Source organism: Acomys russatus, chromosome 29 (genome assembly GCF_903995435.1).
Source record: "Acomys russatus chromosome 29, mAcoRus1.1, whole genome shotgun sequence".
In the NCBI taxonomy this organism is placed as follows: domain Eukaryota; kingdom Metazoa; phylum Chordata; class Mammalia; order Rodentia; family Muridae; genus Acomys; species Acomys russatus.
In genome coordinates, this window is record NC_067165.1 from 36406170 (window position 1) to 36431590 (window position 25421).

Below are 25421 nucleotides of genomic sequence, written 5' to 3' on the forward strand. Positions count from 1 at the left end.
TGACCATTTTACAAACAGGTAAACAGAGGTGCAGCATTGTCAAGGGACTTGCCCACACAACTGGGTGCCAGTCTGGAATTCTAACCCCGGGCTCCAAAACTCAAATGCAGAAGAGTCCAAAGAGATTCCAAGTGGGGCCGTGTCGAAGCTGTGCTGATGTCCTCAGCCAAACTGACCCTCAAACTTAATCCCCACAGTCGTGCGTCATGGTATTTGGAGATGGAGCCTCCAAGGGACTTTGTAAGAAGATAGACCCCAGTCAGCAGCTGGCTCAGTCTGGCTGTGTGGCACCCTCTGCCACTCTGATGCAGCAGGAAGGCCTCCATGGATACCAGCGCTATGCCCTGGACTTCCGAAGCACCAGCTGTACAGATGCCTTTCTTTATCATCTGTCCAGGCTCTGCTGTTCTGTTATAGTAACAGAAATCTGGCTGACACACTGAGAGGAGAGAGAGAGAGAGAGAGGAGAGAGGAGGAGGAAGTGGAGAGTGAGGGAGAGAGAGATGGAGAGAGGAGGGAGAGAGGGGAGGGAGCGAGAGGAGAGGGAGAGAGAGGAGAGGAAGGGGGAGGGGGGGGGTAGAGAGAGAGAGAGATATAGAGAGAGACAGAGAGAGACGGGGGGGGGGGGGGGGGGAGGGGGGGGGGGGGGGGGGAGGAGAGAGACTGACTCTGACTGAGACTGGGCTTGGCATGGGCCTTTGAAACCTCAAAGCCCAACCCCAGTGACACAGTTCCTCCAACAAGACCACGCCTCCTGATCCTTCTAATCCTTTCAAACAGTGCCACTCCCTGGTGACCACATCTATGAGCCTAAGGGGGCCGTTCTCATTCAAACCATCACAATCACCCTCATCACCTCCACCATCATCACCTCCACCACTACTGTCACCAGGGTTGTTACCAACACCATCCCCCCTCTTCCCCTCCTTGCGCAGACGGCTCTGTGCTGGAAACAGGGCCAGGGTGGAGACTATAGGGGACATTCTGGATTGTCAGTCACTTTTAGTCTTTCGAGATCTCAACCTAATGCTACTCATGCCAAGAGGGAAATCCCTTTGCCATCTACTTCCTCTTCCTACTTCCTCTTCCACACTGCTCTTCTTATTACTCTTTGTCTTTTCCTTTCAACTTTGTAGAACCAAGCCACCGTAATCGGGGCACAAATTACTAGTGACTCACAGATCATCTTTCAAAAAAAAAAAAAAAAAAAAAGCTGGGGATAAAAAACATGGGAGAGCCTGCATCCGGGAGCCTCCCGTCTTACACTCCCGTCCATACAGAAAGCGTGTGAACAGACAGAGGGGCCTTCTGCGGAGCCCAACAGAGCCCTGAGTCCAGGAGGAAGCAATGGTGAGTCTGAGAAGTGCTGCCCGAGGCCTGTCTTTCTTAGCCTTTCTGGAACTGCCGCCTTGACAGCTTAACTTCACATCCATATTTCTTTACAGTAGCAGATGGCTCCATTTACAGACACCAGACAGTGATGTCGGAAATGGTCTTGGGAGTGAGGAGGGGACAGCATACACACAGCTTGCAGCAACTGTTACCGAGGGAGAGGGTGGGATCTGTTTCTTATTGGTTCCAGCCTGGACAAGCAACTGGATGCCTGGGCCACTCCGTCCCTGGCAAGCCTGGCTGGAGAGCCACTGGGGACCCGGCCCCTCATCTCTCATTTCTTGTACACGGTTAGATAAATTAAGCTTATTCTTACATTTGCTCTCTTTTTATAAAAGAACTTTATAGTGCTTTATGGATTACTCTGGAGACACCCCGTCTGGGAGGCTAAAACATTTGAAGGCAGACATCTCTCTACTCATTCCTGGCTGGACAAAGACACATTTGTAAAGCCTTTCGGTAGAACAATTTTTCAAGGAGTGGCCACAATTTCCAAAACGTTGGTGCTACTGTGAGCACGTCCCTGCGAGCTCTCTCCACTCACTCTCTATTGTCCCCACATACCACTCATTGCTATGGCTTTACTTATCCACAGTTCCCCATCCATCCATCCATCTCTCCTTTCATAATTTATTTAATTTTATCTTAGTGTGAGGGTGTCAGAGCCATGGGAACTGGAATTACAGACAGTTGTGAGCTGCCATGTGGTGGCTGGGAATTGAACCTGGATCCTTTGGAAGAGCAGACAGTGCTCTTAACCACTGAGCCATCTCTCCAGCCCCCAGCTCCCCTTGCATTTGTCCATGGACTTAACTGATCCGCTCATTCTATATCTACCCATTTGCCTATTTACCCACCATCCATTCACCATTATTCATTTATCCATATGCCACCAATCCATTTACCCATCATCCACCCATCCATCTCTCCACCCATCTACCTACCACTATCCACATATCATTATCCTTCCATATATACATATGTGTCCTTTGTATGTTATGTATTACATACTATATATATGTATATAAATACTAATTTACCCACAATGCATTTATCCATCCAGCTACCATCTTTCCTATCTACCCACTATCCATCTTCCCTCCTTTCTACCTCCCTTCTGTCTCTTCTTCCTCCCTTCTCTTCCTCTCTCACTCATCCCTTTCTCCCCATCTCTCTTCCATCCATCCCACAGTGGTTTATGAATCTCCTATTGTGGCAACATTCCCATGTATATGGGATGCATCACTTGTTGGAAGGAACCTGCTGTTTGAGGTTGCAGTTCCCCCCGGTCCGGATAGCCATTCTGAGCTGTTGGACGGAGGACTCCCTCTCTCCAGCAGGGCCTCCTGCTCTCTGCCTGACCTCATCTGGAGAGTGTCTTTAGGCACATTTGACATATGGCTTTTGATTCTGCTCCCTGCTAGCTCTCCCCTCCCTGTGCCTATAGGATAATTAGGTACTGTGTTCCCATTTATATGATAGGAGCGTGCTGCCACATGCAAATCAAGCATCATCAAAGTGCATAGTTTCAACCAATTATGTACACCTATCCTAGGAGGTCCCACCTCCCCCCTCCCCAAGGACTATATAGCCCAAATAAAGTTGAACTATCTCCCGGAAGTGGTTCCTGAGTGGTCAGTCTCTGTCACGCTCATGGCCTTCTGAGACCTGCACTTCGCCGTCTGCTCCTCCTGCCTTTGTTGGCTGTTAGCCAACAGCCCCTCCTTCCCAGGGAAGAGAAGACCCACACCACTGTTTCCAGGCAAGGCATCCAGGTGGAGCTGCTGCCCAAGCTCTGCACCATCTTGAACTCACCCTTTCCCTTGCACCTGGGCTCTATCCAGCACGCCAGGGATGTCACAGTCATGGAGGCATCTTTCTGCCTTTTGTGGACTATGTTTGATTCTACCACCTCCTAAAAACACTTCGACTTGCCAGGCGTGGTGGCGCACGCCTTTAATCCCAGCACTCGGGAGGCAGAGGCAGGCGGATCGCTGTGAGTTCGAGGCCAGCCTGGTCTACAAAGTGAGTCTAGGACAGCCAAAACTATCACAGAGAAACCTTGTCTCAAAAAACCAAAAACAAAACAAAACAAAACAAAAGACACTTCGACTTTTTCTCTCCCCACCCTCATCTTGACCCTAGTGTCACCCTTAGTGATAACTCACTGTGTAGACCAGGCTGCCCTCGAACTCACGGAGATCTGCTTGTTCCTGTCTCCAAAGTGCTGGAAAGTTTGTTTGTTTATTTGGTTTTGCACGTATGAGTGTTTTGCTTGAATATAGACCCAGGCACCCTGTGTATACTTGGTGCCTTTGGAGGTCAGAAGAAGGCATTAGATCCTTTTGAATGGGTGTGGGAGGGACTGTAAGCTTTGTCACAGGTGAAAGCAGTCTTGGGGGGCTTTACCCTTGGATACACCATGGATACTCCCTGAGATTAACCTTGAGATAGACTGGGTTGAGCCATCCTGGGCCTGGAATTCAGGAAGCAGACCTGGGGACTCCACCTGGACTACTGTTTTTCTAATTGACCCTCAATAGAAGAGGGAGACCGCCCTTCGCCCTTCCAAGTGAGACAGGCAGGTGGAGAGGACAGAGGAGCTATTGGTTGAGACCTGGCTTGAGCGCATGTGGTTCAGAAGGAAGATCAGCTAACAGGCTGGACCAGTGCACAGGCCAGAGACACCTAGGGACCCGTCCCGTGGAACGGATACCGGAAGGTTCGCTCTTTTTTCCCTTTAACCTTTTTTCCCTCTTGCGTAAGCTAGTTGGGTTGTATAATAAAGTTTAATTGTTAAGAAACAGAGCCAACAAATGGGAGTTAACAGATGGCTGTGAGCCACCATGTGAGTGCTGGGAATCCAACCTGGGTCCTCTGCAAGAACAGCCAGTGCTTTTAGCTGCTGAGCCAACTCTCCAGCCCCTCTGCTTAAAATTTTAAGTTATATTTTGTGTTTATTTCGCATGAATGTTTGTACGCAGCTCGATCAGAGGATAACTTTGGGGGAGTTAGCTCTCTCCTTCTGTCATGTGGGTCACGAGCTGCGTTAAACTCCCCAGGACCCACCCACTGAGCCATCCTGCCAGCCCTTAAGATCCACAAAACATTCCTCCTCAACATGTCCTATTTCAGGAGAGTTCACGGTGACATGCCAGACACTGTATGAGAGAAAAGGGCCCCGGTTACCTTTGTCAGAACCTGACAGCTGGATGTTGAGGTCTTGAAGCAGCTGCTCCGTCTCCTCCAGCCAGGACAGGGACACCCTCAGGATGTCTAGTACAGCCTTCTGAAGCTCTGACACAGGTGGGCTCAGTTTCAGGTGCTGAAGGATCTCCAACTGCTTCTTCAGGTCGCTGCCACTGCAGGAGTCCCTCATGCGAGCCTAGGAACAGACAGGTCACGACAGTCGGACCCAGCATCTCTATAGCTGGCCCTGATGTGACTGTCTGTGAGGAGTGAGATCCTGGACCTGGCCAGGAAGTGAGCATGGCAGCCTGTCACGGCCCTGGTGTGGCCCGGTGTCAGTCTGTTTCTTTTGGCCTTGGTGAGGCTGTGTGAGTGAATGAGGGAGTGCGTGCATGTGTGTGTAAGTGCGTCATGCGTGCATGCGCGTGCGTCCTTTGTCTGCCTCTATTGTTCTTAGCTTATTGCCTGAGGCAGTGTTTCCCAGTGATCCAACAGCTCACTATTTCAGCTAGGCTGACTAGTCAGTGAACTCTGTCCCCCTCCCCCCACCTCCATTCTCAGTTACAGGCACTTGCAGCTATCCTGGCTATTTTACAAGGGTACTGAGGATTTGAACTCACGTCTTCATGTTTGCGCAATGAGCACTTTTATCCACTGAGCCCTCTCCCCAGCCCTTTGTTTGGACTCATTTATTTATTTATTTATTTATTTTGAGACAGGGTCTCTCTGTGTTAGCCTTGGCTGTCCTGGACTCCCTTTGTAGACCAGGCTGGCCTTGATCTCACATTGATCCACCTGCCTCTGCCTCCCAAGTGCTGGGACTAAAGGAAGGCATGCGCCACCAATGCCTGGCTTGTTTGGACTCTTGATAGACACAGGGATCTCCTTTTTAGGTTGTAAAATGCCAAGCTGCCAATGGCGAGCTGTCTGACGTGAGAACCAAATCTGGCTACTTCTAGTCATCAGAATTCCTGTCAAGATCAACGTACAAGCTGGACAGAAAGTGCGGTTTTCTGACTTGTTTGAAAGAGTGCTGACAAGTCAACATTTGCAGAAAACTCCCCAAATAGTAGCTTCTGATTGCAAGGAAAGGCAGAAGCAGCTGTGTGTTGACATACTTGGTGGGGGCACCAGGGGTGCACCCTAGACCTTCGTCCTGCCTCTCCCGGAGGGGAAGGCAGTGAGCTGAAAATAGCTTTCGTGGCTGGGCAAAAATAAAAAAATTTGAGTGAAAACATCTCTCTCTCTGTCTCCTTTCTTTACTTCTCTGTGTGTCTGTCTCCTTCCCTCCCACACCTCCCCCCCCCCCCCCCCCCGTCTCTCTGTCTTTCTCTGTATCTGTCTGTCTCCCTCCCTCCCTCTCACACCTCTCTCTGTCTCTCTCTTCCTTCTCTTTCTCTGTCTCTCTCTCTCCCTCTCTCTGTGTGTCTCTCTGTCCCCCCTCCCCCCGCCCTCTCTCTCTCTCTCTCTTTCTCTGTTGGGGGTGTACATGCATGTGTATGCACACTCAGGTGTAGAGGGTGGAATCTCAGGTGTTGTTTCTCAGGAGCCATCCACCTTGTGTTTTGAGCTACAGACTCTCACTGAGTAGGGTCCTGGGCTGGTCAGCGAGCCCTGTGGCTCTCTCTGTCTCACCAGTTCTGGAAATACAAGCCTGCACTATCACGTTCCACTTTTTTTTTTTCTTTTATTTTTTTTTAAATGGGATCAAATTCAAGCACTCTTCCTTGCACAGAAACCATTTCCTGACTGAACCATTTCCCCAGCTGTGGTTCTCTTTCTTACTTTTTTCAAAGCCAGAGCTGGGGACTTCCCAAAGTTGGTACAGTCATCCCTTTCTATCTGTGGGGAATTAATTAGTTCCAACACAGAAGCCAAAATCTGAGGAAGTTCAAATCCCTTAGTAAGTGGTGTGGCATTTGTATGTCCTTCTGTATACTTCAAATGGCCTCGACGCAACTTACACCGCCCAGCACAAGGTACATGCTAGGAGAAAAATGACGAGAGAAATGTCTGAGAGTGGGGATAGACTTTGGTGGTACAGTACTTGCCCACTGTGCACAAGGGCAAAGGTCACACCCTTTGCACTACAAAAGCCAGTACCCAAAAGAAGATGAAGAATTATCGGGTACATGGCTGATTTAGGGGGAAGCATGTATGCAGCCCAGAGGCCAATGTTGGGGTTTCCATACTCACTCTCCTCCTGACTTTAAGATAGTAGTTTGGTTTTTTTGTTTTTTTGTGGGCTGGAGAGATGGCTCAGAGGTTAAGAGCACTGGTTGCTCTTCCAAAGGTCCTTAGTTCAACTCCCAGCAACCACATGGTGGCTCCCAAGTATTTGTAATGAGATTTGGTGCCCTCTTCTGGCATGCAGGCAGACCACTGTATACATGATAAATAAATACATTTAAAAAAAAAAAGTTTTTCACACGATTGAGATAAGGTCTTATGAAACCCAGGCTGGCTTCAACCTTGCCAGGGAGCTGAGAATAACCTTGACCCTGGAGCCTCCGCCTCCCAAGCACTGGGATTATAGGCCTGTATCAGCATGCCCAGTTTCACGTGGTGATGTGGTCGAACCCAGGGCTTTGTGCACACTAGGCCTTAGCTACACCCCTCCCCCACCCTGCTTATCTTTTTTGACAGTGTCTCTCGCTGAACCTAGGGGTAGCTTACTTGGTTAGACTGGGTATATAACAAGTCCTCGGGATCTTCCTACATCTGCTTTCCCAAGCACCAGGGTTACATCTTTTTATGGTGTGTGCTAAGGATTCGAACTCAGGACCTCGTGCTTGTACAGCAAACACATTACTGTCCGAGCTGTATTGTGAGTTTAATAGAGAAAATAAGTGGACGACACTCTTAGTGTTTTTGATCCAAAGACACAGGATGCGGGATAGAGGGCTGACACCACCTGGAAATGTGTGGCCATCTTTTTCTGACCATATCTGACCATATCTGAGGTGAATCTTAAAAAGGAGAGCATGCTAGGTCGAGGAGAACATGCCGGGTGGTGGCGGCGCATGCCTTTAATCCCCGCACTCGGGAGGCAGAGGCAGGTGGATCGCTGTGAGTTCGAGGCCAGCCTGGTCTACAAAGCGAGTCCAGGACAGCCAAGGTTAACACAGAGAAACCCTGTCTCTAAAAACCGGGCGCGCGCACGCGAGAGAGAGAGAGAGAGAGAGAGAGAGAGAGAGAGAGAGAGAGAGAGAGAGAGAGAGAGAGAGCGGAGGAGAGAGAGAGAGAGAGAGAGAGAGAGAGAGAGAGAGAGAGAGAGAGAGAGAGATAGAGAGAGGGAGAAAGGAAAACATTTTTTCCCCAACCTGGCCCAGAAAGCAGGGCAATTTCTTGACAAGCAGCTCAGAAGGGGATGGCAAGCTGGCTGCCTAGAGCCTACCTGGCAATTGTCAAGAAGCACCTTCAGCTTTTCCACGTTCTCCGAGGTCTCCTCCCGCTTGGTGTTGCTTAAATGGGTCTCCTTTTGCAGGGTCCACTTCCTCTGCTGGAAGCTGAGGTTGTCCTCGGTGACCTGGACGATCCTCTCTATCAGCTGGCCAGAGGACACAGAGGAAGATGTCTTAGGACAGCCCGCTCTGTGAGGCAGCGACTGCAGAATGACGGCACGGGTCCTGGCCCTGAGGTGCTGACTCTGAAGGGACATGAGTTCTGTCACCAGGACACATCCCCCTGGAACTGGGGTCTGTGCTGTTGCTCGGCATTTGTTCCAGATTTTTCCACACTTGTAGTAATGGCTCGTGTGGCTTCACTTACAGGCCAGTTTCTCCTGTACCTGCCTGCTTGTGTTTTATCTGTGTGTGGGGAAGGATGTGTGTATGCATGTTCAGTGCTTGTGTGTGTGTGTGTGCACGCGTGTGTGCACGCACATGTGTGAGAGAGCATGTGTGTGTGTGCGTGCGTGCATTTGGAAGACCAGAGGACACTCTGGTTACCACTCCTCATGCCCCATCCATCTTGTTTTCTCTTTTTAAAAAAGATTTATTTATTTATTATGTACACCAGTTCTTTGTCTGCATGTATAGGTACCAAAGCTTATGACAGATGGTTGCGAGTTACCATATGGTTGCTGGGAATTGAACTCAGGATCTTTGGAAGAGCAAGGAGCACTCTTCTGAGCAATCTCTCCAGCCCCACCTTGTTTCCTTGAGACAGGGCATCTCACTGGCCTAGGACTTGCCAAGTAGGCTAAGGCAGGCTGGCCGGAGAACGCTGAACCCCAGCATCTGCAATGCCACACAGACTATTGTGCTTTATGTGTGCTCTGGGGATTGAACTCAGGTCCTGATGCTTGCAAGGCAAGCACTCTACCAACTGAGCTATCTCTCCAACCCCCGCTTGTGAACTTCTTACCTGCTCTTGGCCACAAAGGGCTGGCAAGATAACAAGGCAAGCATGGCAGAGGCCTGTCTACACTACACTACACCTACACTATAGTTTGGGAGGGATCAGCTAAGGCATGTGAACCAAAGCCAGGCCACCCCTCTGCTCACAGAGCGTCAGTGTGTGTGTGTCTGGTGACCAGACGCGAGCCTGCCTGGCTGGACTTGATCTCCACAAGTAACATTTCAATGGATTTTAACCAGCTTTCACTTCAAAAGCCAGGAAATCCCCGAAAATCAAAACAAATCTTTATGGCGTAGCAACAGTGTGAAAACTATGTGTCACTAACAAAAACAGAAGCATATGCTCTTGGGGTCTGGCATCCAGATCCCCAGAGACAGAAGCGAACGAGTCACGTGGCCCGAGAGCCACACTAACCTGCTGGTCGGTGACGGGCTTGTCATGGAATGGCTCTGCTCTCCCGAAAGTGGCTTTGATGACCTGGCTTCTGAAGTGCTCTAGCTGTGGCACAAAGAGGGTAACAGGTCAGCAGGGGTTGCTGAGACAGAGGCAAGGCTGAGAGGGGTCTCTACCTCTGGGTCCAGGCCACAGGCCTGCATGGTTTGTTCAGGGCTATGGAGCGCTGGCTTGCAGAGCCGTAGACAGAACAGAGCAGCAGACTTCAAGTATATCTTAGTGACCGACCCGACCCAGGCACATGGTCCCTGCACATACGTCTCAGGCCCTCCAAAGAGCCCCTTGTGAGTCAACTACCCAACTGAAAGTCTAAGCCCAGGAGTGCCTTCTCATAATTGCTAGGCTGTGAAATAAATAGTGAGAGCCGGGCGTGGTGGCGCACGCCTTTAATCCCAGCACTCGGGAGGCAGAAGCAGGTGGATAGCTGTGAGTTCGAGGCCAGCCTGGTCTACAAAGCGAGTCCAGGACAGCCAAGGCTACACAGAGAAGCCCTATCTCAAAAAAAATAAAAATAAAAATAAAAATAAATAAAAAAACCAAAAAGAAAGAAAGAAAGAAAGAAAGAAATAGTGAATTTGTTACCAGTATTGGTGATGGGGAGAGGGACACTTCTGCCTCCAGGTGCCTTGGACATCAACCGCCCCACTGCTTCTGTTCACTGTAATTCACTTCTCTGTCCCTGGAGCCAGCACAGTGCAGGCATGGACTGGGCACTCAGTGGGTGTTTGCTGGGTACTTAGGTATGGAAGCCTATGGCGCCTCCCATGGGCTGGGATTTTCAGCTTTGAGTGGAGGGGATACCCTATGTGTAAAGCTTATAGAACCCCAAGTCTAAGGCCCCAAGTCAGGAAGCAGAGGTTACGAAGCCAGGTTGAGAATTTACTCCCACTGCAGCCCATGACCCGCATCTGTGGTCCACTGGACAGATGTGGGCACCAAAGACTAGCAGACATCCCCGAGGAGACCCAGAGGGCCACCAGATGACACCAAAGTCAAGGTGTCCCTAGAATGCATAACTCTGGGAAGCCAGACTCCGTGACAGAACCAAAGACAGTCAAGCCAAGAACTCCAAGTTGGTTATGTCGGGGATCCCTGGTGCCACTAGAGGGACTGTCTATGGGAATGACTGTCTACGGCGAGAGTGATGCGGTGACAGGTTCTTGGATGGTGTGCTGGGAGCTGGGACACTGGGCTGAGCCCGAGAAGAATGTCAGGTAGGGCGGGGCCTTGAGGCAAAGGGACAGGCCAAGGGGGAGGGGAAGACTGCATGGCACACTCTCAGGATCCTTTGAGCGAGCCAGTTTGGAGCAGAAATAAAGGCCTTTGGGCAAAGGATGACAGGCCATGCCTGCAGGTCAGGTGCTTTATAAGAGAGCAAGGGAGTTGAGCGAGCAGCCCAGGGGCAGAGTGGCAAGCCTGCATGATGGGAGAGGGGACTGGGGACCAACTAGAGAAATCACAGGTCTGATAGGTTGAGGAAGTGCTTTAACAGCTGTCCAACCAACGATTAGCATCATTTGATGGAGGAGGATGCCTCTACTTGACCCAAGTGTGGGGACCAAGCCTGGTTACAGCTTGGATGGTAGTAAGGAGAAATCATTGTGGACTTGGTGCTAAGCAAAATGGGATTCTGGTTCTCAGCCTTTTGGGGGGGGGCTGGTTCACACCCCGTCTGAGTCCCTGCTGAGGGGTACAGTATAGCCTCCTCCCGAAACAGAAGCACAAACATCTCAGAACACAGAGCGAGTCCTGAGCACCGCCAGGTGGGGTGTCAGAGCAGAGTTTCCCACGGATAACTGGGAGCAGCTGCCCTGGGGAGCTTGACTTTTCATTGGCTCTCCCCAAGGCCTTTGCTAAAGTCTTGTGGCATTACTTATCTTTCACAGCAGGGCCCTGTGCAGTGGGACACCCATTGACTGTCTTGGGCTGGAGCAATGGAAACTGGCCCCTCCTGTCCAGCTGGGCGAGGACGCTCTCACTGTCCTGCCCAGGATCATCTCTATTTAGCATGAACTTTGGACGTTTGGGCTTATTTATTAAAAAAAAAAAAAAAATAGAGGCATTTCCTTATGGCCACTGGGAATCTGCTGGGGGCCCCTGGTGGCAGAAGACCAGGGGAAATATCAGCACTGAAAATAATAGAGGGAGAAGGAGAAGGAGAGGGACTGTGTGTATGTGTGTGCACTTGCAGAGGAGGGGGGGGGAAGGGGGCACAGGAAGACCTGGAGTAGGGTTGGCTGCCTGGCCAGCATCTTGGGTTACAGCACACTATTGGAGGGAGAACTTCCCAACATAAGGAGATGGACAGGACAGCACCATCTTCCTGTCTTAGGCATCACACACAAATCTACCCAACCCAAAATTGGATTCCTGGGTGTACAAGACCCCTGGGGCACGCAGTCCAGCAAGGAAGGCTGCGAAACGCTCCTACCTGGCCTACTGCCCTTTCCAAATTGATTTTAATGAGGCTTTCTCTGTTCCCCATTTCTTGCAGCTGAAGCAATTTCCTTCTGGAATCTTCCTGAAGCTTCTCTTCAACCTGAAAGGATGATGAAAGCATGTGCTGGCTGCTGCTAATGTGGCCGTGAGGAAGTCTGGGGAGACCCCTCTAGGAGGTCTGATGGCTGTTGGGGGTCCCAGAGGGACAAGTTGCAACCCTCACAGCAGGGGTAAGAAGCAAGGATGGTGTGGAAGCCAGATTAAAGGCACCATCTCCTGGGGCCAAGGACCAGGCTTTACTCCCTGAGATCAGCCATGTTAGTTCTACCCAAGCCCCTAATAAGTCATGTGACTTCAGAGAGTTGTTTGGCTGGTCTGTGACTTGCTGTTTCGTGGGGCGTGGGTGGGTGATGTTATTAGGGCTGCCTCAAGTTCCTGTGGGGTGAAGAGTGTTTGGAGTAGTGTTGGGATTTCATAAGCAGCTCCGTGTGTGCTAGGGTTGTCTGTCCCTTATAAAGCAGGAAGATAAATCACCTGCTGTTATTCTGATACCCCAAGTAAGCGGTCCACAGAGGACTTGGTAAATATTCTTATTAGAAATACTGCCCTGACCACGTCACCAGTGGGGACCGCTAAGGGAGCCAGCCAAGCAAGACTTTGAAAGAGCTGGAACTTGCCAAAGGCATTTAAAGGAGACAGGCACAGGAAGGAGTGTGGCTACTTACTCCCTTCCCTGTAAACCTGAGAGAGTGCTCAGTGCTGCCCTCTGCTGGCCATCATGGGAAAACCGCTGCCTCTCTATTTACAACCTCTTCAAATGAGTAATGTTAATTAGAGGGGGCTTCTTCATGTCATGCTAACACATGCACATGATGTATTCTGAGCACACACATTCCTTGTTTCCATCTCTTGCCCTCCCCCATGTCATCTCCTTCCTCTTCCTGAATTGTCTCTTTCACTTCCGTGGGGACCACAGCTCGGGCGTGAATTAGAGGTGGGGGTACTCTTCTAAAGAAAGGGGTGACACGCTGAAGCAGCCTCATAAAGCCTCTTATTGGGATCTGGAGAGGGGTGCACAAATATCATACACCCCCAAGCCCTTGGGAACTTTCGTCAGAGCCCTGTGGGGCAGCAAAGAGCCTCTCCGTCTCAAGCTGCCTGAGAAGCCTTCTCGTGGTTCTCCCTGCAGACCTCCTAGGTCTAAGAAGGCAAGACTTCCGTGCCTGGCCTTGGGCCTGCTCTGTACCCCTCATCTTAGTGTCCTCTGCCATGCTTTTCCAGCCCAAAGCCCCAAGAGCCAGCTTTAGTCACAGCCCAGCTCCACCCTGGCCCTGCCTGCCCCATCCCTGACACAAAGAAGATGCTTAGGAGTGCACCTCTCCTCAGAGTTTTGTTAGGTCTCTACCTGGGTACTGAGGACCTTTGGCCTAAGGGTTTATGGTCTCCTTGCCTCCAATTCATTTCCTTCTAGTGCATTCTCGGGGGTACTGGTGAGAGTCGCCCAGCCGGGAGCAGCAGCATCTGAAGCAGCTTCCTTTCACGAGGCCTGGATGACCAGAGTCTGGGCTGCCTGGTGTGGCAGCCACTGGCCATGTCTGGTAATAAGGGACATGTGCTTAGGGACACTGAGTTTTAAATTTACATCCTTGCTCAGTGGAGGGGGTGGATTTTTCAACTGACTTTTAAAATAACATCTTGTCTTTAAATACGAATATGGAGGAATTGAACTTTAAAAGTGAATTGATTTCAGTGTCTGTAGTCACACGTGGCTCGTGGCTGTGCCCAGAGTCCCGTGACTGAGGCTTGGCTTTTGCCCCTTCACTGAGCGTGCACCTTCACGTGCACTGTTCTGCTCTGAGACACTTCTTCAGGCCCCTCTCCTCGTCCGTTAAATGGACACAACAGGTTCCAGATCATAGAATGGGCTAAGGGAACAGAGATACTAAACTTATGCTGTGAGTCAAAGAAAAAGCAAACCTAAAAATAAAAAAAAAATTAAAAAAAAAAAAAAGAAAGAAAGAAGGCAAGAGAAGACCAATTACACACTAACTGTCATGTAGTAATAGTAAGTATGTAGTAGACATAGAGTCAGAAGACAATAGGAGGGCTACAGAATGCTGAAGGAAATCACTGTCAACGGAGAAGTCAGGGCACAGTCAAAATATGCTCCAGAACGGAGAATAACACACACACACACACACACACACACACACACACACACACGCACGCACGCACACATCCCTGAGAGATGTCGTCATCAGTAGAGCCTAAGTCCTTAAGGATATATTATTTTAGGCAGAAGAAGGAGGGAGGACCCTGGATGGAGACCAGGGACATTGGGAAGGCGCAGCGCCTGTGGGTGTGAACACAGAATGTACAAAAGCGCCTGCTCTGCCTTTGGGGTGTCAGTGTGGAGGGGAAGTGTAGGTAGTGATGACTGTACCGCGTAAGTCTGTGCGGCACGAGGGGTGCTAAAGAGTTAACGTTGGCGGCCACTGTGCCATCCCGGAGTGGGGGCGAAATCACCCACATACACTGGGTTTTGATAAGCTGAAAGTGCATTTTAGAATAACTGAAAAGAATACCAAGAGAGTAAAAAAAAACTCCATTGGTATTGGATTTGGGGAAGATGGAATAGCTTTTGCGTTATTTTAACCTGATGCAGAGCTGAGTGAAAAAATCCCAAGGAAGTATAGGAGAAAAACAGGCCAATGGAAACCATCAGTGAAGCGGACGTGGCATTATGTGCCCTTAATCCTAGCACTTTGGAGGGATGGCTCAGTGGTTAAGAGCACTGGCTGCTCTTGCAGAGGATCCAGGTTCAATGCCCAGCACCCACATGGAGGTTCACAGCTGTTTGTAATTCCAGTTCCAGGGGATCTGACTCCCTCTTCTGGACTCCCTGGGTACTGTACACACATGGTGTACAGACACACATGTAGGCAAAACACCCACACACTAGAATAATCATTTTTAAAAATTAGGGCAATACCCTGGCAAAAGCAATCGGGGCAGGGGGACTTATTTAGCTAACGTTTCCAAGTTATAGTCCATCAACGGTGTGTGTGTCGGGGTGTCAAGGGAAGAAGTCAAGCAGCCAGACATGTCATATCTACAGTCAGAAACAGAGGGATGAATACACGCATGCTGCCACTGATGCTTGGTACTCAATTGCTTTTCTCTACTCTAAAAAGCGTGCATGTATGGGGCTGGAGAGATAGCTCAGTGGTTAAGAGCACTGTCTGCTCTTCTAGAGGTCCTGAGTTCAATTCCCAGCAACCACATGGTGGCTCACAACCATCTATAATGTGATCTGATGTCCTCCTCTGCCTGCAGATGTACATGCAGGCAGAGTACTGTATACATAATAATAAATCTTTCTTTAAAAGTGTGCATGTGTATATGCACGAGTGTGTGTGTGTGCAGGCATGTGTGCACTTGTACATGGGTGAAGGTGCCTTGGAGGACAAAGGTGTTGGATATTCTACCAAATGGAGTTGGGGTCACATGTTGTGTGCCACCTGATGTAGGCTCTAGGACATGAACTCAGGTCCGTCCTCTGAAGGACCAACAAGTACTCTTTACCTCTACACCATCCCTCTAGCCTCAGATTTCTCTCTTTTTATACAGTTTGGGGAACAGCCTAGGGAATGGTTTTTCCCACAGTGGGGCGGGTTCTTCCCATACCAATTAGCAATCGAGATAACCCCCACAGAGCACCTGGATCTAGATAATTCCTCAACCAAGGCTCCTTTCTCTGGTGGCCATAGGAGCTGGCAGTTGACAATGAGACACTAAGCATCACAATAGTCAAACGAGCACTGTGCCCCCTGCGGAATGTGCATATCCTTCCAGTAGGCACATATGAAACAAGTATGGGCCTCGTGCAGACCACCAAGAAAACCTCAGTTGAAACCAGGGACCACAAATCACACAGAACAAGAGCTCTCTGTTCACAACGTAATCCAGCTGGAAGCCAGTAATGAAAGGTAGCCAAGAAATCCTCATATATTTAGTTATCAGAAAATAGCTCCAAGCTGGGTGTGGTGGCGCACGCCTTTAATGCCAGCACTCGGGAGGCAGAGGCAGGCGGAGCTCTGTGAGTTCGAGGCCAGCCTGGTCTACAAAGTGGGCCTAGGACAGCCACAGCTACATAGAGAAACCCTGTCTCGAAAAACCAAAATAAATAAATAAATGGAAGAAGGAAGGAAGGAAAGGAAGAAAAAGAAAGGAAGGAAGGAAGGAAGAAATCTGTTATGCTTCAGAGAAGAAACAATAGTGGGCACTGGGAAAGACTGGGTTCCGAGTAATAATGAAAAACATTCTAGAACTTGTGGGGTGCAGCTAAAGCCTCACCTAGAGGAAAATGTATGGTCTAGAAAACAGCTTGGTTCTGTCACTATGACTACAATGCTTTAATGATGAGGTAAGCCAAAGTTAACTAATTTTCCCTGAGAAGGTATTTTGCAGGGTGCAGTACATTGAGCCAGTGGCTTGGCACACTGCCAAACGTCTCCACTTTCAGTGCCTTGGAATCGTTTTTATTTGGACACATTCTTCCCAGGGCAAATTTTATTTTACAGATAGGATTTAACTTATAAGTTTTTCTAATAACCGTCACTTTAAAATATTAATTTTATTTTTATGCGTGTGTGTGTGTGTGTGCGCGCGCGCGCATGCTCACGCGCAGGTGAGTGTCCATTTAGTGCTGCCAATATATGCACAGCTGTGAGGTGATCTTCTGGGAGCATGGACAGCCTCTTAGGGACTGTATCCTGGATGGAAACTGACTCTTCACCCAGCAGCCTTCAATTGCTAATGGCGCCCCCTGCTCAGAGTGGGACCGCATGATCCCCTCCCACAGCCATATTGGGATTTTGAGTGATTTTATCATTTTCCACATTGTTTTTTTTTTTGTTGTTGTTGGTTTTTTTTTTTTTTTTTTTTTGTATTTGTTTTTGGTTTTAAAGCAGAGTCTCTCACTGAGCCTGATGCTTCTAGATTGGCTGGTTAGAGGGGCCCCTGGGATCTGCATATTTCCATCCGCCCTGGTGCTGGAATGTACAGATATGTGCCACCACAGATGGCTTTTACATAGGATCTGGGGCCCTAAACCAAGATTCCCACGCTTGCATACTGAGCCATCTCCTCAGCCCTGACTCATTTTATTGGCTTTTAGTTTATTTAAAATTTAGATAGCTCTGTGCGGTTACCATCCACTGAAATGGTGCCACATTTCCCGGGACAGGAAAAGCAACACACTGGTATCTGCAGGTGGGGCAAGTCTCATTGAGATATACATGGAGTCATTTTAGTCTGTGTATCTTGCTCCTATCCTTGAGGAGCGGCAGTTGCCAGCATCGGCCACACGGGGGCGCTGTGCAGGCGCAGCGGGACTGTACTGCCAACCAACACCCTGTCTCCTGTGGTCATGGACAGACAAGCGTCCTTCAAACACGCACCTTGCTCTTTTCTCGTAGCGTCTTGGAGATGATGTTCTGACTGGTACTATTCTTCTTCAGTTCCTCCCTGAGCTTTTTCACTTCTTTCTCCATGTCTTGCATTTGCTGAAAATAAAATAAAATAAAATAATATAACAGCAACCACAGAGAGTTCAAGTTTCATTAGGCATGGCAGCCGGGCAGTGGCGGTGCACACCTTTAATCCCAGCACTTGGGAGGCAGAGGCAGGCGGATCGCTGTGAGTTTGAGGCCAGCCTGGTCTACAAAGTTAGTCCAGGACAGCAAAGGCTACACAGAGAAACCCTGTCTGACAAAACAAAACAAACAAAAAACAAAAAAACCAAAACAAAACAAAAAATTAGGCATGGCCAGAGTCACCTCCTAAACAGAAGGCTCCCTTCCCGCTGGACCCCCCTTATATCTGCGGCTCATTCAGGGAGGATCCATTCCAGTCAGTTAGGCTCCTTCTCTGCTGTACATTTGCAGGCAAAGCCGACTTCTCCCCGTTCCCCTCAATTAATATAGTCAATGACCCTGATAGAGAAAAATAATTAATTTCTTTGAAAAGAAAAAACAATCATCAGAAGGGTTTGGGAGAACAGCTCAGTGGTTCATTTTTTACTGTGCAAGCATGAAGCCTGGAGTTCGGATCCTCAGAGCCCAAGTAAAAACCTGACGGGTGTGGTAACTGGCTTGTAATTCCAGAGTCAGAAGTCAGAGACAGGGCCTGCCAATCAAATCCAGAGCAAGATGGCTAGGGATAAAAGCTATGCGGGGAGCTGTTCTACACACACACACACACACACACACACACACACACACACACACACACACACACCTCTCCCTACATGTGTGTCCACAAACATGCATGCCATACAGACATGGACAAGATACTCATTAACTCACTAGGGTTCACTACTCTATAAGTGTATTTTCAGATCAACTAAAACAATGATTCTTTGAAAAACAGAACAGTCAGATTGTTGTTGTTGTTATTATTATTATTATTATTATTATTATTATTATTATTATTATACTTGAGGCAGAAAAAAAGTTGTTCTTAGTGTGTGGAAGAGGACAGCTGCTCTTCATGTCGAGGGGCTGAGCGTCCAGAGAATGGAAGTTATTTGGTGGGTGACAGGTGAGACACTGAAATAAAGATCATGCTTTCACTGTCATTTTTTTTTTTTTTTGCTGTTACTAATTTTAAAAAATTTATTATAGTTCATTCAGATGACATCCCAATTGCTATCCCTTCACTTGTGTTTTCCCGTTCCCACCTTCCCTCCGTCTTCTGCCCTATTCCTTTCCCATAGACCTCTGACAGAAGGGACCTCCTCCCCCACCACAGACCACAGCCTATCAGGTCTCGTCCGGATAGCCTGCTTCCCCTTCCTCTGTGTGCAGCTGGGCCTTCCCACCAACAGAAGATGACTCAGCTATTAAAAAACAAGGAAATCTTGACATTTGCAGGCAAATGGATGGAACTAGAAATGATCATTGTCATTTTTTTAGAGGCTTATTTTTAAGTGTGTGTGTGTGTGCGTGTGTGTGTGTGTGTGTGTGTGTGTGTGTGTGTGTGTGTGTGTGTGTATGCCCTTTAAAGCCAGGAGAGGGCATCAGACACCCTGGGACTGAACCGCAGGTGGTTGTGAGTCACACAATACAGGTGCCGGAAGCTGAGCTCAGGTCTTCCCCAAGAGCACTGTTGAGCCATCCTTCCAGCCCCTTTGCAGTTATTTTTCAGGACTCCTTCTCTTTAAGGCAAACAATTTTCATTTTCTTTTTTTCCTTTTTACTCGGTGGTATAAAATCTCTGTTGTTAAAACACAGACGATATTTGTGTTCACAACACCACCTGTGCCTGTAGCCACCTTTAAAGATGGGGGAACTTAGATCTAGGTAAACATAGGTCCAGGGCAGAGAACTTGAAGGAACTTGTACTACAGCGGCAGGTGTGGCCTCCTGCCCTTGTCCCTGCTCACCCCCAGGGAAACCCATGAGAAAAACAGCTAGCTGGCCAGAGAAGCTGCTATGGCTTCCTCCGAACAGCAGAGCTAGAATCTCACGCTTGAGAAGGGGGCATAGCTATCCCCAAGAATGTCAAGGTCAGAGACTGTCTGCGAGGTTGTGCCCAGGGATGAGGCCAGTCAACTCACGCTTCTGCAGAGCTTCAACTCCTTCTCCTGAGCCTCCCTGTAGCCCCTCTGAGCTTCTTCCTTTCTTAGCTCTTCTTTCAGCATGGAACACTGAGGAGAGAGAGGCCAAAGCTGGTGGTGTGCAGGTGTCGGGAGTGAGGGCGGGGGAGGGCGTTCCCAGGGCCCCGGCAGGTCCCCCTGAGAGCACTTTGTGCTGTTTCTATCTCAATTGCACACCCACATTCCAGCAGGGGAGACAGCTGGTGTCTGACGGGCACACAGATGCTTCTGGGGCTCTGGGTTCCTGCTTCTCTCTCGAGATCTGAGATCTAAATTCCTTTTTGGTAGCCAGCGATCCAAGTCACGAGAAAAAAACCCATCTTTGAAGAGCTGGGTGAAGGAGCATGTGTGGGTTGCCACTGGGAACCTGGGTGGCTCTAAGGGCTGCCCCTTGCTACTTCTTAGGATGCGACCAGCTTGCAGTGGGAGAGAAACGCAACTCTACTTTTAATTGATGCGGGAGGACCCAGACCATTGTGGGTGGCGCCATTCCCTAGGCAAGGGGCCCAGGACAGTGTGAGAGAGGAGAAAGCCAGCCGATGGTAAGCAAGCAGGCATCTGTGGGATTGCCCTCTCTCTGCACGTGACAGAGGACATGATGCTTTAAGATCCTGTCTTGACTTCACCTAAGCTTTCCCAAGTTTCTTTTTGGGTCAGGGGAATCAAGATATTTTGTCTCAGCAACAGACATGAAACTAAAGCAGAATGCACTCTAAAGCCAGTGGCTGGATCCTGTCAGAGAATCTGGAGGTGTAAGCACCCCCCGCCCCCCTGCACTGTCTTCTTTCTAAAGGTTTATTTATTTATTATCTATATACTGTTCTGGAGGGCACCAGATCTCATTAGAGATGGTTGTGAGCCACCATGTGGTTGCTGAGAATTGAGCCCAGGATCTTTGGAAGAACAGACTGTGCTCTTAATCTCTGAGCCATCTCTCCAGGTCCCGCCCCACCCCGCCCCCTACTGTCTTCTTCTTCTTCTTCTTCTTTCTTTTTTTTTTTTTTGTTTGTTTGTTTTTCGAGACAGGGTCTCTCTGTGTAGCCTTGGCTGTCCTGGACTCACTTTGTAGACCAGGCTGGCCTCGAACTCACAGTGATCCGCCTGCCTCTGCCTCCCGAGTGCTGGGATTAAAGGCGTGCGCCACCACGCCCACCCCCCACTGTCTTCTTAATGTGACAGTTTGAATGTGAAATGTCCCTTGTTGACTCATATGTTTGAACACTTGATTCCCATCGGGTGGTGCTGTTTTGGAACGCCGTAGAACCTTCAAGAGGTGGAACCCTTTTGATGGAAGTTTGTCAGTGGGGGTGGACTTTGAGATTTGACAGCCCACCCTTACTTCCTGTCAGCTCCCTGCTTCCTTGAGGGTGTGACTGTCACCCCAGCTCAGATCTTCATGCTTGCAGTAGCAGCTACTTTGGCTCCCCAGCCTCCAAATACTTTTTGGAAACAGTCTCATGTAGCACAGGCTAGCCTTGAACTCTTGATCTTCCTGCCTCAGCCTCCCAAGTGCTAGGATTATAGGTATATATATATATATATCATAGGAACATAATGGACATACTTTCTGGGTTAGAATCATCTGTATTGTGTTAATTCTAAGCCTGATACTCACTGTTCTTTAAAAAGCTGCAGGGAAGTGGGGCTGGAGAGATGGCTCAGTGCTTAAGAGCAGTGTCTGTTCTAGAGAACCCAAGTTCAGTTCCCAGTACCCAAAAGGCAGCTTACAAATGTTCCAGTTCCAAGGGATCTTGCGCCCTCTTCTGGCCTCCACAGGGTCTGCACTCACATGCACACACCCAGGCACAGACACACACAATTAAAGAGAACATGAGTCTTAGAAGAAAAGCAAAGCTGTGGGGAACTTGGCTCTCTCTGTTAGCCTTTCTAGGAGGACATTTCAGGAGTTAGTCTCTGGGCAATTGCTCATTATGTCTCTGGACCCAATGCTATGAGAGGAGGCTGTGAAGGTCCAAGAGGAGTGAAGAGGAGGCATGTCACGTGGCCAACGTAGGTCCCTCTTACTGAGGACTGAGGACATGGTGACCCAGACACTCACCCTGGAGTTCAGGGCCTCCAGCTGGTATTCCTTTTCCTTGTTTTGGCTTACCTCCTCTTTCAGCTGCTGAACCTGTTCGTTCCGTGCCGACACGTCTTTCTGTAAAGACGTCACCATCTCTGTTTTAAACAAAGTAAGGACAGAGATCAAAAAACACAGTGACGATTACTGTCATGGCTACCATTTGTCAGCCACTAAGGACACCCCTGGCACTAAGGACCGCAGGAGCGGGAATGGGGCTGAGACCATGTTGTGTGACCATGTCTTCCACACAGAAATCTTCCTCAGGGAGGAGAGATGCTTGGTATCTGACTTTTCTTCAATCTCTTTCTGCCATGTTTTTTTTTTTTTTTTTTAAATTTTCCTGAGACAGGATTTCTCTGTGTAGCGTTGGCTGTCCTGGAACAGATTAGACCAGGCTGGCCTCGAACTCACAGAGATCTACTTCCTGAGTGCTGGGATTAAAGATGTGCCCTAGCACCACCCAGCCATCATGGTTTATCTTTTCTTTTTTCCTTCTTTCTTCTTTTCAGATAGGGTCTCTCACTCTTCCTAGAACTCATCAGTTATCTAGACTGGCTGGCCAATAAATTCCAGGACTCCTCTCGCGTCCAGGTTCCCAGTGCTGGGATTACAGTGTGCACCGCCATGCCAACTTTTTACATGAGTTCTGGGGATCGGACTTGGGTCCTCTCACTCATGTGGCAAGCGCTTTATGACTGAGCTGTTTCCAAACCGTTGTCTCAGAATTCTCGGCACTCTTCCTCTTTTTCTCCTAATCCCTCTACCCTTTTCTGGTCTCTAGACACATTGTTCTCTGCTTCAAATATTCCAACCAATGGCTTCCCGGCACACTTGGAAGACAATCTCCCGTGAGATCCAGCCCTGTCTTCTCCTCTGACCCCTCATCTCTCTCACAGTCTCTCTTTCCCTGAGACACACTCACCTGTTGCTCTTTCAATAGAGCTACCTGGTTCCTACCCCAGGACCTTTGCATATACGTCTGCTACTAACAACACACTGTTCCCACAGGGCTCCTCCTGTAGACACATGTGGGATCCCTCTCCTTGCTCTTGAAGCCCTTCACCACTGTGTTGCCCCATTTTATTTATTTATTTATTTATTTATTTATTTCAGCATCGCTCTATCCCTCAGATAAGCTTGCTTACATACCTATCTGCCAGTCATTGTATCACCCGCAGCCATATCTGAGCCTGCTGTTTAGGAATTGACTCTGACTTACTCAAGGCTCTCCTCCCAGAGCCCAGAACTAGAGCCAACAGTTGCCAGGAAATGTAACATATGGAGGGATGGGTGGATAGACCCAGGCTAAGTAACCTCTGTGATTGGCAAAGTGGCCCGTGAGTTGACTGAACCCCTGCCACATTCTTCAGCATTGAACTACCTCACAGTTGATCAGTTAGCAACATGTGTTCACCCGGGGGCCAGGAGCACTTCAAGGAAATGGTTCTCAGGACTACAGGCCACTCAGCATCCATGTTCTCCCTGGATGCCAGCTGAGAGGGGGGCATTTACTCAAACGTTGATTACGGCTGGTGAGCCCATTTCCAGGGAAGACCCCTGGTCACTAACAGTATGGCCTGAGGGTTGCTGAGAGCTCTGAGGCTCTGTCCAAGCTTAGGGGACAGTGCGGCGGTTGATTGGTAATGTCTGCCAGGGCCACAGGAGTGGGTGTAAGAGCAGCGCCTCCTAAGCCTGACTCCAGAAGAGCTCACCTGATGTGATGGCATAGTCTCTCTTTAAGTTCTCGCCTTCACTCTTCAGGGATGCAATTTCTGAGTTGCGTTCTGCCAGGGTCTGAGATAGCACCTGGCTATAGCCTTTTTGAAGGGCGTTGATCTGTGGGAGGAGGCAGCACATGGTCAGAGGGCAATGGCCCAAGTCTAAGATATACATAGGTATGTCCCGAACCTGGGCAGAGATCCTGATCTGTCACATGGTCTTGTCTTGGAGATGACAAAGGTCCTGAGGCCCAGCCACCTCGGGGATACCTGTCTCCTTAATGTGCATCCTCCATATCATTGGAACACTCAGCCATCAATAGACCAGCCCCGAGGTTTCCCATCAGGCACCACTGCCTAGATGCCAAGCAGAGTTCAAGGGAAGGATACGGGTGGTAACGTTAATTCCTTTGGGTGACAAAGACGTATTCAACCCACAGCCTACAGACTGTCTGTGCCCCAGATCGGTTTTGGATATGATCCAACACAAAATAAAAAATTTAGTTAAACCACTGTGAGTTTTTTAAAAAATTTTCATTGGGCGGGGGGATCATGAATATACTACAGGGCACATGTAGAAGTCAAAGGACAATCTTTGGGACTTGGCACTCTCCCTTCATCCTCTGGGTCCCAGGGATAAAACTAGCAAGCATCTTTGCTGTCTCTGATGACATCATCATCATCATCATCATCATCATTAATTGTGTTGGTTTTTTTAAATTTTTTTTTTTGGGGGCTGTTTATGTGAATTTATTCTTTTTTTTTTTTTTTAATCTTTTTTTTTTTTATTAATTTATTCTTGTTACATCTCAATGTTTATCCCATCCCTTGTATCCTCCCATTCCTCCCCCCCGTTTTTTTTTTTTTTTAAATAGTGTAGTTCTTACACAAGAAGTTTGCCAATAACGCTGTTGAGTTGCAATGTCAAAAAGCCGGTCACACCTGCCAGGGCCCCAGGACACATTTACAGAGCTGGCTGTTTCCACAGAGCCTCAGAGCACCCTGGAGGATGTCCCCATATGGTTCCCACTTTACAACTGAGAAAATGAAGACCAGAAGAGCTGGGGTTGCCTGCTTCGGGCATCATGGCTGGCCTGTGGTGCGGCCTCATTCAAGCGCAGCCTGCAGGTGCCCGATTCCCCATCAAACACAAGGCTGCAGGACCTGGTGCCAGAAGCTAGAGTCCGCGGGCCAGAGACATCTCAGGCAATGAAGGGAGGTACGTAGTGTCAAGCATGAGGTCCTGGCTCTCCAGAGCCCATGTCACAAGGCCTGGGTTAGTGAGAAGCAATATGTGCCCATACCCCAGCACGGGGGATGGCGGTCCCTGCAGCTCATTGGCCTGCTACAGTGCTGTGTGCCCATTACCCCAGCACTGGGAGACAAACAGTTTAGCTGGACCATGATCTTCAGGCTCATTAAGAGAGCCTGTCAATGGCACATGTCTTTAATCCCAGCACTCAGGAGGCAGAGGTAGGTGGATTGCTGTGAGTTCGAGGCCAGCCTGGTCTACAGAGTGAGTCCACGGCAACCAAAGCTACACAGAGAAACTCTGTCTCGGAAAAAAAAAAAAAAGGATAGATCCTGTCAAAAATTAAAATAGAGAGCTATTGAGAAAAGATCCCTGAGATGTGTGGGAGTGCACACCTTTAATCCCAGCACTCGAGAGGGAGAGGCAGGTGGATTTCTGATTTCGAGGCCAACCTGGTCTACAAAAGGAGTTCCAGGACCGCTAAGTCTACACAGAGACATCCTGTCTTGATAAACCAGATTGTGGTGGGAGTTTGATACCTGGCATCCACCCTTGGCCTCTGCATGCACACACAGACATGTGTACACACGCACACACATACACACACACACACACACACATGTACGCACAGAGAAAGAGGGAGAGACAGAGACAGAGACAGAGACAGAGACAGACAGGAAGACAGACAGAGCTGGAGTCTATACTGAGTAGCCTGTACTTAGGGGAGGGGGTGACTACTATCTGGTCCCTGTTGGGTCCAGGCTACGCTAGCATAGGAAAGACCCTAGGTCCTCTCTAATTTCTCTTCTCCCTCTCCCTCCTCTCTCCTCCTCTTTCTCCCTCCCCCTTCCCCTCTTTCCCCTCTCCTTTCTC

At 49.1% G+C, this 25421-nt stretch overlaps 1 protein-coding gene across 1 annotated transcript in view; it reads right to left on the reverse strand.

Annotated features, from left to right (window-relative positions):
• The window catches only part of Fhad1 (forkhead associated phosphopeptide binding domain 1), a 118664-nt gene that overhangs the window by 54682 nt on the left and 38561 nt on the right, over positions 1 to 25421 (reverse strand). The window contains 8 exon segments of the mRNA XM_051171653.1: positions 4582 to 4777; positions 7979 to 8131; positions 9358 to 9441; positions 11828 to 11935; positions 17298 to 17402; positions 19457 to 19546; positions 21606 to 21673; positions 23291 to 23414. Coding sequence (XP_051027610.1) covers positions 4582 to 4777; positions 7979 to 8131; positions 9358 to 9441; positions 11828 to 11935; positions 17298 to 17402; positions 19457 to 19546; positions 21606 to 21673; positions 23291 to 23414 — 928 coding nt within the window.